The sequence below is a fragment of the Phalacrocorax aristotelis genome, chromosome 5, assembly GCF_949628215.1.
Source record: "Phalacrocorax aristotelis chromosome 5, bGulAri2.1, whole genome shotgun sequence".
In the NCBI taxonomy this organism is placed as follows: Eukaryota; Metazoa; Chordata; class Aves; order Suliformes; family Phalacrocoracidae; genus Phalacrocorax; species Phalacrocorax aristotelis.
The window spans coordinates 56,306,990-56,321,685 of NC_134280.1; the positions used below are offsets into that span (position 1 = coordinate 56,306,990).

At 34.1% G+C, this 14,696-nt stretch overlaps 1 protein-coding gene across 14 annotated transcripts in view; it reads left to right on the forward strand.

The window, feature by feature from the left end:
- The window catches only part of SOX6 (SRY-box transcription factor 6), a 379,848-nt gene that overhangs the window by 198,795 nt on the left and 166,357 nt on the right, over positions 1-14,696 (forward strand). For all 14 annotated transcript variants that reach the window (XM_075094704.1, XM_075094700.1, XM_075094707.1 and 11 more), the window contains one exon: positions 5,697-5,786. In XM_075094704.1, coding sequence (XP_074950805.1) covers positions 5,697-5,786 — 90 coding nt within the window. The remainder of the gene's footprint in view (positions 1-5,696; positions 5,787-14,696) is intronic.

Here is a 14,696-nt window from a genome sequence, read left to right on the forward strand (position 1 = left end):
TCCCAACACAGGTATATTAGAAATCATGACTGGATTTTAATGAATGTATTTAATTTTCTGAATAGTTAACATTTTTTATGAATGGATCTAATAATAGCACCAACGGACCTAGTGTTTTAGTTTAGTTGTAAGTAACAAACACTGACTGGGGTAAATCTAAATTATGCTTGACTTTTATTCGGGACTATTTGTAAAGTACTGATTTTATTTAGATTTTTCTACTCTGAACAGCATTTAGTATTCCATGAAGAATACTGAAACAAAACTTCCTACTTCAGATGCATGATGGGTTTGATTCATAGAATCATAGAATGTCCCAAGTTGAAAGGGACCTACAAGGATCATCGTGGTGGTGGTGGTGTTATTTTAGATGCCAGGTCCTTACCTTCACCCACTTGAAAAAAACACATTTGCACTGGAGGCATGGGGTGAGATGTGCAAAGGTACAATAGGGAGCAGGGCAATGAAATGGTAGCCCCTGTAATGTTTATCTGCAGCTTATTTGGTTTTTGGGGAAAAAAGGCAGCTCTTCTCCTGTAGTAGGAATCCGGTGGCATAGGCCTCGTAAGCACACAAATGTCTGTCCCAAGGAGTTAATAATCTCATTTAACATTCTTTCAAAGAAAAAAATCTCCACACAACACTTCTTCTCTAACAAATATTTCAGAGATGCTGACAGGGTAATTCCACTTGTGCTGTTTTCCTCATGATATAGACTTGAATGAGGCATTTGAACTCATTTGACAAAGGCTGATCCAAAGAACACCTTTTCTCCTGTGGAGCTGAAGGCAAATAAGGGTAATGAGAGTGGCCTAGAGAATATAGAACATTAGAATTGGAGGAACTTGCATATTGTTACGCAGTCCTAAAGCTTGCAAAAAATATACTCTTTTTATGTCTAGCAATATCTACTAAATTGTAATGGGGTATAACTATAGACTATAGTTCTGAAATAGAGACAGAGATGCCACTAATTCTGTAGTATTGTTCTTCTAAAATGCAGAAGGGAAGTGTATCCTCCTCCTACTGAGGATCTGATCATGTTTTAGAACAGTTTCTCTTGCAGTATGCCTGATTTCTCTTCTAATTCCTCTATCATGTCTTTCCAGTGCCTCTTTCCTTGATATGTAACAGTTCAGATGCATGTAGAAATATGTCACCTATACCTTTGACTGATTTATATTTCTGTATTGTTTATGAACTTGCTATGCATTTGCAATCATTATTAATAAATCAATGTGCTTTTGTCTTCTGTCACAAAGTAATGTATGTATTCAAAAAGAATTGTATGCAAAACAAGTTGTGTTTTAGAACTCAAATCATTAATAATTATCAGTTTGCAGTATTGTTACAACATGTTTTGAGGGAAGCTTTTTATAAAAGAAATAATGAGGTACTGCACAGTAGCAAGAATAAGACAGTTCAGTTGATCACTGATATAGGTGTTATAAATATGCCAGTCTGTACTATAGTGTTTTATTAAGTCTCAAAAAGTCAAAGCTGATTTGAAATAATAATGTCTGACAGTCAGTGCTTTGAAGTTTTGCTGCTGCACTCTCACATTTAGGCTTTCTTTTATGTATGACTTTACCATAAAAACAAAAACACACAGACAGCATGAATGCCTTTTTTTTTTTTTTTTTGTATCTGTATTTCAAAGAAAGTAATAGGAGGCTACTTCAGTGAATTAAAAGGAAAAAAAAACAACCCCCCAAAATCGATGAGGATAGGTGCAGGCCACTGTAAGGCCATACAGTATTCATGTAAGCTATAGCTGGGGTTGGTAACTTGTTGAAGACCATAAAAGTGAAATTTAAAAAAGAGGGAAAAAAGGGAAGAATAAGGAAGAGACAAGAAGCAAAAGCTACCCTTGACAGGAACAAGATGACTTTCATTCAGTCTGAAGAACTTGAGAGCTTGGCTGTGATAGCTAACACACTCGTTCTTCATCACCGGTCATGCAACAAAGAGCTGGATTCCATCCATTCCATGACTGATTGATTACCCAATGGACAAATGTTAATTCTTTTCATCGATGCTTTGTCATTGTGGAGAGATCCTTTTCATCTAACACCTAGGCTTTTTTTTTTTTCCCTTATTTATCTTTTAACATCCTCTTCTCATTTACCTTTGCAAAACTGTCATGTCTAACAAGATTCTCACAGTATTTTAAACTCCTTTAGTCTACAATTAAAATTGCTAACAAAGTATGTAATAAACCATGATATTAAATAATACTCAATGATTTCATTTACTCATCTCAGTCTAATTATACTTAACCTGTTTGCTGTCCTTGAAAGAAAATTTTTCCTAGTTCACAAGAGAAGAATAAAAAGGATGAGAAGCTGTGTGTTGTTAATATAATAAATTGCTCCAGTGCAACTTCACGAGTTTGAACTTACATGTGTCAGTACAAAATATGCTACTTTGTGGAATAATCCCAACTGTGGTTTATAAAGCCAGTAAGAAGAGCTAAAAATGTATAAATGCTAATTTCTTTCTTTGCTTCTTTTATAATTATCTTTAAGAAGAATACCCTTAATTTTTAAAATGTTGGGATCCACAAGGTTTTGGAATGGTTCGGAAGCAGAGCCTCGGTGCAGGGAGAGTGATGCAGTGCAGATGCGAATTCAGGCTTCTTCAATGTTCAGTGCTGGATTCCGAGTCAATGTTTTGCTTCTATAATGAATCAAATCAGAAAATGAATCAATACAGATGAAGACATTTTACTGATGTCAGAAGATGTCTTTGTACATTTTATATGTATGTAAAATTAATTTTGAGTACAGAAAGAAGAAAAAATTCCTTCCTGATTCACAAACCTTTTCAAAATGTGTGTTTGTGAACACAGAATACAGAAGTTGAAGGGAGACATGCCTTTCAAGTATAAGCCTTTATATTTAGTTTCATGTCTAATGTGGAGGACCTCCACACATATCATTATTTTAAATTCTAAAAGGTATGCAGATTAAACCTGCTAATTGAAAATTTTCAGGAATTTCAAAAGAGCTATTTCTACAATATTATGGAAAAGTTTATTAAAAAATCTCATTCTGTGTTTTTGTATTCTTCCCAATAACAAAATGTAGTAGCTATAAATTGTGTTCAGATCTATAACATAGAGTTTGAACGAGATATGGGTGTTTAAAGAAATGTTTCTTAAGGATTTCAGTCATTTCTAGAGATAAAAATTGTAGCTAGCAATGTGATTATATCAGAAAGAAGACACACAGATAGATTTGTCTTCCATTACAGTTCGTTGTCAGTCTGTCTTTAGAAATATAGGTTTTGCCCTTATGAAATATAAGAACACTACAGATAAACATGGCTGTCCTTAACAGTAAGAGAAGAAATAAAGCAAGTGCTTTTGAGCTTTTGAGGAAAGTATTTTGTCAGCTCCTGTGATATTCTAATTGTTTCTTGTTTTCATTTTTTTTTAATGTAAATGTTTTTCCTTCTTTGTATAAATTGAGGAAAATATCTTAGCTAAAAAGCAGTAGAATACATAACCTATAGCAAACATAAAAAATCCTTTCTAAAGCTTTTTTTTTTCGGGGATGAGGGGTCTGAAATTTTGGCAGGGGAGAAACACAGAAACATCTTTTTAAACTAATGATGATATCACAAAAAAGGGGCAAATTATAATGTTCTATTGATAATTGATGGTTATTTCTTGATTCTTCTATTATCAGGCCAGAACTCATAAAAGTAATAAGTGCCTGTTATTGTTAAAAGTAAATTGTTATTATATAACAAGTATTTTAACACTGCCTATTGCAACTTACAGCTCCTTAATTTAGTCTTTTTCATAGAAAGATGTAATTAGTAAATAAATTAGCTTTTCTACTGAAATATTACTTCAAAAACATTTACAAGCTGTCTTGTCTTTCCATGGAGGCTTGCACGGTGAAAATGTGTTGCAATTAAAACCTGATCTTTGATCTTTTGGTAGTTACACTTTGTGTTGCTTTCAACTGCGTTTCAGGGGTTTTTGTTTGTTTGTTTCTTTGTTTGTTTCAAATGAGTTATGCTAATGTGAATTTTCGGGTTGAAACTACTTGCACCCTAAAAAGTGTTTGGCCATATGACCTTTTTCTTCCTTAAACTTCTCCTTGAATCTTTAACTCCTCCTTTTGTGACCTCTTTGAATGCTTCTCCTCCCACTGAGTATTTTTAGAATCCTCTGAGGTGGAAGAAACTGTTACCCATTGCATTGATGCGATCTGTGTTGCCATTCTTAATCTGGGCTTTTTACCTTTGTTTTCACTTGTGTGACTGCTTCTGATGGGACTGCTGACATGAGAATTTGAGCCAAGATTTGACCTTAATCTGCCAGTAATTTAACAGAAGGCATGTTAGGCTGAATTCTGCCTTCTTGTACACCCCAGTGTTAATTCTTAAGTGACTGGAGTGGGATCAGTGCAAATTTCAAAATTTGGAACATTGTTAGTTATTTAGAAAGCAATGTGTAAATTGTTCTAACACAAACGGCAGCTCACAATGGGAATTTCTAACAAGCTAAGGTGTGCAGCTATTCCCAGCATATGCACAAAGAAACAACATGCTCAGCACCACTGAGAGTGGTGCGATCTAATAATGACGGTTTTAGGAATAAAGTTGCATTTAAGTATTTTTGATATCTTGCTAAACTGGGCCTAAGAGTTTCCAAGCAGTTTAGCATAGACATTTTTGATAAGTCTGGCTACCAATGACAGTAAATGCACAGTGGAGATTCTATTATTACTAACTGGGAAGGGAAAATAAGTGTTCAATTGTCTGTAAAGTTTTCTTGAAAATTGTTTATAAATCTGAATTGTGGTTCTTAAAGTCATAAAACTCTGGATCATAATATCAGCCATACGAATTCCCATCTTAAAAATCACCTTTTGTAAGTTATATGGAAGGTTGTGTACAATTTAGACTTCAAACCCAATTAGTTTAATTTAGGAACTGAAAAAATGTTAGATTTATTGAAGTCTGTTATGCTCAATATCAAATTTTCTGGTGGAATTGAGGACGGATCATATGAAACTTACTAAGGCCAATCTTCTACTTTCTCCTAAGTGTAATGACTTCAATGAAAGTTTTGCCTACAGAAGGCCTCCCAGATTGGGGCAAAGATTTGAAATGTATTCTGAACTTCAGATTATAAAAGCATATCTTCTAATCATTGAATGTTGTTTATAGTGTACTGAGAAAATTTCTTATACTGTGAACATCCAATATGTAGAGTGCTTTTATGAATTCCATGGAGACATTATGTGAATAACTTTTGCATTGACATGGGTATAAAAATGGGTTTCAAATGTCACTGTGTGCCAAATTTCCAAAAAAAGCTTCTAAATCTTCATGTATAATTTTGAGTGTACAATCATTCTCAAATGAAAAAGACAGAATTTGTATATACATTGGCAATCTATGCATGTAAATTGGCAGTTAGCATGCATAAATCCTGAACAAAGTTTTTTCTTTCAATTAGACCCTTGTTAAATCCATAGTAACTCCATTAACCTCGGTGGAATTACTTTGGATTTAAAATGCAGTTAAATGAGAACTCTGGCTACAAGTTCATTTCCCCTTGAAACTATGATCCAACTAGAACAGGGAGAACAGTTTTAAAAAGAAAGTGACACCTGTTTTCCTGATGTGTGAGATTATATTTGATAATTCTTTCTTTTATTTATTTTTTTTAATAGATTCATCTTGCATGGAAAAGCTGCTCTCTAAAGATTGGAAGGAGAAGATGGAAAAATTAAACACAAGTGATCTCCTTGGAGAAATTAAAGGTATCTCACTAGATCAAAATTTAAATGTTTGCATATATTTTAAAAAGGGGATTGAGGTTTTTTTAAAGTTCAGCAAAAATAATAGAAATAATGATCATAAATGGAGGATGCTTTTCTCCTTCCAGTCAACTCACCCTGTTTTTTAATGTTTATCTTTGAGATGATGGATGTGTCTGCCAAATAAATAGTGTGTCTCACAATCAGTTATAGGCAGTATCAAGGATGTTATCACAAACACCAGGTTAGTTACATTAGTTCACTGACATTAGCTATATATCTCTGTGACCAGAGGAAGAGCAAGAAATGTCTCGAAAACATGGAGTTACTAGTACTTGGTACTGTTTCTTCTCCATTGCATAAAAGGTTACAAAAGGGGGGGTAATTGTGTGATTACTGTTCTAAATCTTTGATTCAAAATTGGGAGAAAAATATTTGATTATATTCGTGCTATTCCTGCAGTGAAAGAGCAGCTCTGAATGAAATTTGGGATCCCCTGAAATCAGTGCAAGTTTTATTGTATATATAGATAGTACTTTCCAGTATTGCCAAGATGTGTTGAACCAGCAATCTAGTAAAGGTGGAATTCTCTGACAGTTAAGTATTATGTAGAAATCTTGAGGTGTTTTTCCCCACCCATCAATTCTTCCATGGATTTTCTCTGTAAGAAGAAATTCAGTGTTATTGATTAAGCAACAAATTAAAAAGGTGGGGCTTTTTTGTGCTGGTGGTCATAAGGCATAAGTGGTCATAAGGCATGTTTGAGGATTACAAAAGGTACCTAAGATTTACTTCTCTTCATTGGTATAATTTTATTAAATAGCAACTACAAATATGTGGAAACAAAGAATCCTGTGCATCATATTCATAAATATTCAGTAGCATTTAAAAAAAAAAAAAGGAAGATACTATTTGATAAAAGTCAATGCTTAGGGTTTTACATTTCCACCAGGGAAACTTAAGATAGTTTGGGGTTTTTTATTATACAAACAGATGAAATATTGGCCTTTTTTAATAAGTCAACCATAATTTGTTCCTTCAGCTGATTCACGACCAAAATCTTAGGCAGGTAAGGAATCCTATAGTAATGTCAGTGACAGAAATGTAGTATGCAGTTTTACAGGAATATGTTAAAATTGACTGTAACAAAATCCAACAAAATTATGTCTTGAAATTGCATTCTATTTAAAGCTGTATTGTCTCTTAATAGTGTGGAAAACATTGAATGCTAGTTTGTCCATTAATTGCGCAATATAACTACTTAGTCTTTAAATAGAAACTACTTGAATGCTATTAGTGAATCAAAATTAAAAGAGGTGGGATCTCTAACAATGCAGAATAATGTTCTTTATTCTTTTATATGGTGCACAAAGCTTTTCATGAGCTTTCATTTCTTAAAAATAAGTTTGTCTTTCTGGATTTATGTTATTCCTCCTATTTTCTTAGTGTATATATATTCACTGCAGAGTGAACAGGTAGAGTTCTTGCTCCTAACCCTTTTCTCATTTACCTACAAAGCATTCTCATACAGATTTGGAAGAATTTTCAACTCATTCAACTACCTTTTCTGGGGGTATAACTTATTAGCTGTATAAAAAGGATCACCTGATTAGGCTTACCAGATTTATGTGTTGATGGTCATTCAGTTAGTTTCCACATAAATATAAAATAAAAAAATAAAAAAATATTAAAAAATAAAAAATATAAATATATATATATATTATATATAATATATATAAATATATATAAAAAAATAAAAAATAAAAAACTAAAAAAACCTACTTCCTGTGTCTCATCCCTGGAAACCTATCCTTAAGAGGCCTTAATGTCTGCAGTATCCCTCTCCACTACTAGTTGACTTCCAGCAAGACGCAATACTGAATCTTTGCTACTGCAACTGCATTTAAGATTTTTCACGAACAGGCAAAAATACAGAAAAAGCGTACAGAAACATGGAAGATAAATTATGGTTGCTGTTGTGTTGTGCGTTATGCTTACAGTATTCAAACCTCTTGACAAAGACATTAGCGTGATTTTGTAAATGAAGAAAACAAGGTGCAGAGTTACATGGCAGGAGTAGTGGCAGGTCTGAAGCAGGACTCCATGCCTTTGGGCTCCCAAGCCAGTGGCTGAACCGCTGTCTCCAGGATGGTTAGCTCCTATCAACCTAATAGCCTGGTGTTAACTCATATTAGCATTTGTGTGTCTTAAATAATCTCAAAAATAAAAAAAACAGCCCAACAGTCTAGCCCATGACAGCATGAAAACCAGATTTAAAGAAGGTAATAAAGCAAAGTAGGGGAAACAGAGAGAATTTTTAATCTGCCAAAGACGCATACTTTTAAAAAAAAAATCTTTACAGTGTTCAAGGTGGTAGATTTCCAAATCATGAATTTCATTTTCATAGTGCTGAATGAATTTCTGTTTAGGTAACTGGCAGGGTACACTGAGGTCTGAAAGAACTACTTTTGAAAATGTGCTATCTTTGGGAGGTCAAATGTATTTTTCCTTAATTTCCATTAGATTCTAAATCAATTTATTTAACTGGCTGATATTTTTAGCTTTTGTGCAGACTTTCTGCTCATATTACTGAGAGCCTAACTTAAAGACAAGAAGCGATGCAGTAAAAATAAATAAATGAGGTCATTAGGGAAAAAAAATCTTGATTATAAGAAAGTGAGGTGTGGTCCTGTGGGGAACTGCTCTTTGCACTGACTGTTACTGGGAGTTGTTTATTTTAGAGAGAAGGCGTTGTTCTTGCTAAGGATAACCTGAGCACATACTCTTCCTCTCTGTCTGCACAACTAGAACCCTTCCCCCTTCCACAAAAGACTAGCATCTTGGTTGTGGGAAAGCAGTTCACTAAGAATCAGTGCCAGAAAAAAGGATGAAAGCAGAAAAAAAAATGTACCACTGACACAAACTGTTTCTATTCATGTTTGGGAAGTACATAGACGAAAAGAAAAGATAATTGGCTGAGAGAAATAAATAAAAATGGTATTTTCTTGCTTTACCTTCTATATTTAGAACACAATAGTGTTAATCAAGATATAATTATAAACTATATCTATTAATTCAAACAATAGAAGCCAATACAAAAGTAACGAACAGTGAATAATTTATTTTTTCTCTAAGTGGGATTGTTCCTGTTCACAATTACTCTTGCATAGTGTGCTTCATTTGTAAAACTGCTTTTTCTGAGTTTCTTTATTAGGATTTCAGTTATTGATAATAGTCCAGATTCTTCCTTGAATTCCAGCCAAACAAGCCATTGACTTCAGGGAGGTTGCATGAAACTCAGAGGAGCATTTGGCAGAAAGCTTTGTAGCCAAATTCCAGTGGTTAAACAAGTCTGCTTGTTCATTTGATATGTTTATAAATGAAACACATAGGTCAAATTTTCAAAGGCCTATGAAGCAGTTGAGCTGAGTTAAATGACCGGCTCACCTGGAAAAAACCCCACAGCTGCCCATGCAAATCATTTGGTTGTCTTCTATTTGCCAGGGTGTACATGCAAATACATGTATTTAAGGTCTACAAGCAATTTATTAGGCTTATGTCCGGCTTTTGCAGTGTTGTTTTTTGTATAAAAGTAAGGATCAGGAAATACTTTTCATTCTAATTTTTGTTACCATGTCTTTGAATAATCAAAGTGGTGCAGGAGACTTTCCAAAATTTCCAGGTATTTGGGTGCACAGAGTTCTGTCCTTATCCTCCCTTGCTGCATGTATTTCTGTTGCTTAGTTATCTAGTTTTTCTTCAGCAGCCACAGCTAGGCAGAGCAGCATCATTTATCACTATCCAGAGTCTGTTTTAAGTTTTCTGTTTCTGTTCCAAATATAAATCTCTGGAATAGCATAGTCTTGCATGCATCAGGCAGTTGTCCTACTGAACTGCCCCGCAATGGTCTTTCTCAGCATGCAGGGTCTTTGAAGATCAAATAAGAAAGGTCAGTCTTTAAGTAACTTAAGTGATGATGTTATCGTGAAAGGGTCGGAATTGGTCTAGCAGTCGTATAGAAGAGTAACTCCCGGGTCACTGGCTACTGTGTTGCAGGTTAGTTCTCTGGCTTCCATTGGTGGTGTTTACAACTTGAACTATCTATATTTATAGGCATTGTGACTTGAATGTCACATGCTGTCTTTGTACAGTATACTCTGTTTTGAGGATAGTGATTGATGTCCATAGATTCATCCAATACATAAGGCTGCATTACGTTTCCCGTGCTTATTCCTTCCCCTTTTATATTTGCCAGTTTATTAAAAAGAGCCTAAAACTCCTATTTCATGTGACATGCACACATGTAATGGCCTCAAAATATTTGGATAGGTGGGAGGCAGCATGCCTGTTTCCTAGGATATGTTGAATTCAGTAAAATGAGGCAACTTCACCCACCTGATAGTCTCCTTGTAAGATACACCATAAACAATATGGAAAATTATATTTGTCCCTGGTATTAGAACACAGAAGAGATGGAAAGAGGTGTTTTCTTGGAGCATTTTTTGTGTGTGCATTAATGACTGGAAGAGGAGAGTGAGGCACAACCGTTTGAATCTAGTAATTTAACACTATCCATTTCTGGAATAGTCTTGGAGAGAATTCTGCATGAATGAATCCATGAGAAAGTTATGGTTTCTGTGTTTTTACAGTGAATTAAATTTTTTCTTAAAATATGCATGATTTACAAAACATTTTAAAATGTTATTTTTGCTTACATTTTATAAAATTTGCACAGATAAGCTTTTGGGTATTTCTTGGTGTGCTCTATCAAATGTGAAGACCGTTTTGCAGAAATAAATCTGATGTTTTCCTGCAGCCCTGACCAACAACCTGTAGTCTAGATTTGCAGTAATTATTTCTCAGTATAATTGCTGAAATTTCTTTCTCATTAATTCTACGGGTATATAACCGTGTGCCTTAAAAATAGGTATAAATAAATATATAAGTCATATCACAGAGGTACTCTGATGTTTTTTATTATGTCACTTTGTATGGCTATAGACATTTCAAAGCTCTCCTTTGTGCTCTCTGCTATAAACATATTTTACTTCTTTTGAAGTCTGTATGATATAAATACTAGCAATTAAAAACCAGCTTAGGCTTTGAGACACAAGGTCTTCTTAATTAAAACTCAAACAAAGGCTACAAGCAAAAGCCCCACTATATGATTAAGGTCTAAAGTGTTATGATACATTAGAATCATTGTTAACTGCTAGGATTTAAAAAATCAATACACAGGAAAAAGGATCAACTGGTTCCAATTAGTGAAACCAATGGAAGGATCCAACAAAACATAACAAAACAATGCAACCCAGAACCCCTGCACCCAAATCCTTAAGAAATTGGTCCTGATTAGAAATATACCACAGGCTTTAAAAGCTTCTCATAATATATTTATTACCATGATCCAATGAAGTGATATGTTTAGCTTTATGTTGTAGCTCTTCAAATCAGAGACATATATTTGTTTTGCCTTTGCTCAAGTAATTTTGTGTAATGTGTTACAAAAATTACATTTCCAGGTCTAAGCTGGATTAAGTGGTACATTGATATTTGAATGACTGAATTTTCCTTAAGCACTTTCAACAGTTAATATTTGCATGCTCTTTAGTCTGACTTGCATGAAGAAGGTAATGGATTCCAAAATAAAAATATTTTGCTTAAAGTTACCACACCCCATTGTATCTATTTGTTATGGTTAAGATACTGATATAATTAGTTAGACTAATTATTACTGTGAACTAGATTAAACTACATGGTCTTTTGTCGCCTTGACTTTTTTTGATATGAAATAAGTTTCTGCAGCTTTTGGATTTAAATAGACATAACTTGAACTGTACAGACACAGGGTAGTTCTGTGGAAATGAATGGGACTGCTCACTGTACATAATGATATTATTTAAATTACATGTAAGTGTTGGCAGGATTGAAGCTGTATTTAGCACAAAAGAAAAAAATAATTTTTGTTGCTCTGGTCTTTTGGTCAGAAGGTCATATTTCAGTGGCACCTATCACAATCATGCCTGCTTCTAATGTTAAAAGTTAATGACTATTACTGTTTCTAGTTCTTAAAACTCCACAACTATAAATTACATTGTAATCAACCCTTCACATAAATCAAGTTCTCCATATTGTTGAATACATTTTATAAATAATATCAATCAAGATACATGCAGTATATTTCCAGGCGCACAATTAATTTGTTACTTACTGCAATCACATACATCTATATATTTTTTACCTTACTAGTGTATGTTTCTAAGCTTAACAATTCAGGGCTAAATGTATGAATTCTGTACAATACTGAAATCAACGGGACAGCTCACTTATATGCTGTGTTCTGTGAAACTGTGTCCCAAATAGTGTACTAAGAAATAGAATCAACTCTTGAGAAAAAAGAATAATAATAAGAATGATGCTAATAATAAGGAACTTGAAACATCAATACATTTATTGGGCACATTAGAAAAGACTACCTTGTGGAATTTAATTCATTCTTCATTTGTACAAATAGTGACAAGAAAAGGTATTGTACTGAAATGGTGTTAAAATGTTCTTATTTTCAAAAGCCATTTATTTTTTTAGCAGAAAATAGTTTAATATAGACTAAAAATTACACATAGGTGTTCTTCACTTTTGCTTTGAAAATTTGCCATTTTCTTCTGTTGGTAGGTTGTTTTTGTATTTATTTATTTTTAATTTTCATTATATCAGTAATTGTTTTATTTAATAAATACAGGGTCTTTAACTGTAGTTGAAAGGCTTCTATGTTGAAGAAGCCTATCACTACTTAGAACTTAAGGCCTTCTCTTCTAACAATGGATGTCAGTGGCAAATTTCATTTTGACTCAAGTCCCTTTTTAGTCACCAGTGGAGTTACTTACCTTTGGCAAAATAAAACTCCTACTGAAGACAAATATACAACTTCATATGAAAAAGCAAATACATATGTAGGAGTTTGCACTGCTAAAACAAGAGTGGAAGCTTCATTTGTAGTGTTTCATCATGTTTCAGTGCTTTTGGCTTTTTGTTGCTGTAGATATATAATGTCAAATTCTAACAAATTAATGAATGTAAGCATTTGTCTAGAAAGATACATATAGACACAGTACTGAAAGGACTGACATTTTCTGATTGATTTGGATTCTGTGGAAACCTGTAGGTGTACTTTATCAGTCTTTTGTTACAGGAGTTTCATATTAAGGAAATCTTTGATTTGTCAGATATAAAAACCATACTATACTGTAGTGTTCTGTCTCTATGGATACTGAGCAACACGGGGAAGGGTGTAAGGAAAGGGCAAACATACAGTAATATTTCCTCAATATACTCTTCCAGTTTCCCATGAAATATGATTAATGGGTTCATGATTCAGAGGTGGTACATTCAGGTTTAATGGCCCTTGGTAGAATTATCATCTATGAACATGTTCAATCATTTTTGAACCCTTTAATAGCTGGAAAATCTGTGGGGATCAGCTCAGCAGTTAGCAATATGCTGTATATTTGAACCTAGTACCTCGTAGGTGTCCCCTAGATCTTGTATTATAATAGACAGGGAATGGTCTTCCCCTGTTCACCTTCTGTGTTACACTACATTCATTTGTCTCTTCTCCAAGTTGAAAAGTAAAAATATATCTATTTGTTTCTTATACAAAAGCTATTCTGCACTTCAGTCACTCTCATCAACCTTCTCTGCAGTTAATTTAGAAAGAAACCTTTTGCACAAAATATCCCTATTCTGAGCAACATCAAACTTTGGCAGCGATTAATGAGAACCTTTGTGACAATCATTTTAAACTCCCTTTCCGAATAGGGAGTCTGTCTTAAGTATGTGGATGTTGCGTGGTAATGAGAGCATGCTGATGGTATCAAAGATATCAGATTTTTTTTTTTTTTTTTTGTCTTAAGAGATGTGTAAAAATACCTTACAGGCACTTTACAAACTGTGGACCCAGAGATGACTCAGAAATGTCATCTGTAAAACTTAAGGGACATAACATTAGTACTCAGAAAGAATGAAGTATGAGTGTATTTGGGAAACTCATGTGCAACTGAGAATATCAAGAACATAATGTACAACCTGACAGCCAGTGCCTCAAAAGCCTAACCTCAATGAGGAATGGAAGAAGAAATACAAGAAGGGTTGTCCTTTTCCTCTCTAAACAAGTTGACCCTTTGGAAGAGGTTAACAATCAGTATTTTTTTTCAAGAGGTCTTGATTTGTCTAACTGTGTCACCTCACTTCAGATCTGACCAATGACATCTGACAGTTTTCTGCCAAAGGGCAGATCTAGCCAAACTGGGCTCATTTTCCTATGTTTTCACCTTCTCCTGCCAACACTGAAGTGATTTCAGGCTAATCAGGAACCCCTTGCTCCAATCAGGTCATTCACGATACCGCCCTCTTACTTGACGAGTGAATGGGTCTCAATTCACTGTCTCCCTTCTGTGTCTCCTGCAAGTATTTATTTTGGATTAAAGTAACCAATTTCTCTCTTTTCTACTCCCTAGACTTTTTTTTGTTCTGGCATGATTTGCCGATAGAGAAAATTTTCAAAAAAGCTGAAGTCTCATCAATTAACATGAATATATGAATTGTAAGGCAAATTGGGAGAGCTATATTGAAACAGTTTCCATAGGAAATTTGTCTGAACGGAGAAAACAGAAATAGAAAGCTATTAAGGGCATAGCCTGCCCCGATTCTGTGAGTTCATCATAGGTTGATGAACACCCTCTGTGTTGATAAACTTAATAGATGTATACCCAGGCAGGTGGAACAGAAATGGCTCATTGTCGTTAGCTATCACACTTGAAATCCTGTTATATTATATATATACATATATATATCTATACATATCTTACCCTCTTTTCTTTGAATTACAGTTAGTTTGACCCACATATCCTAATATTT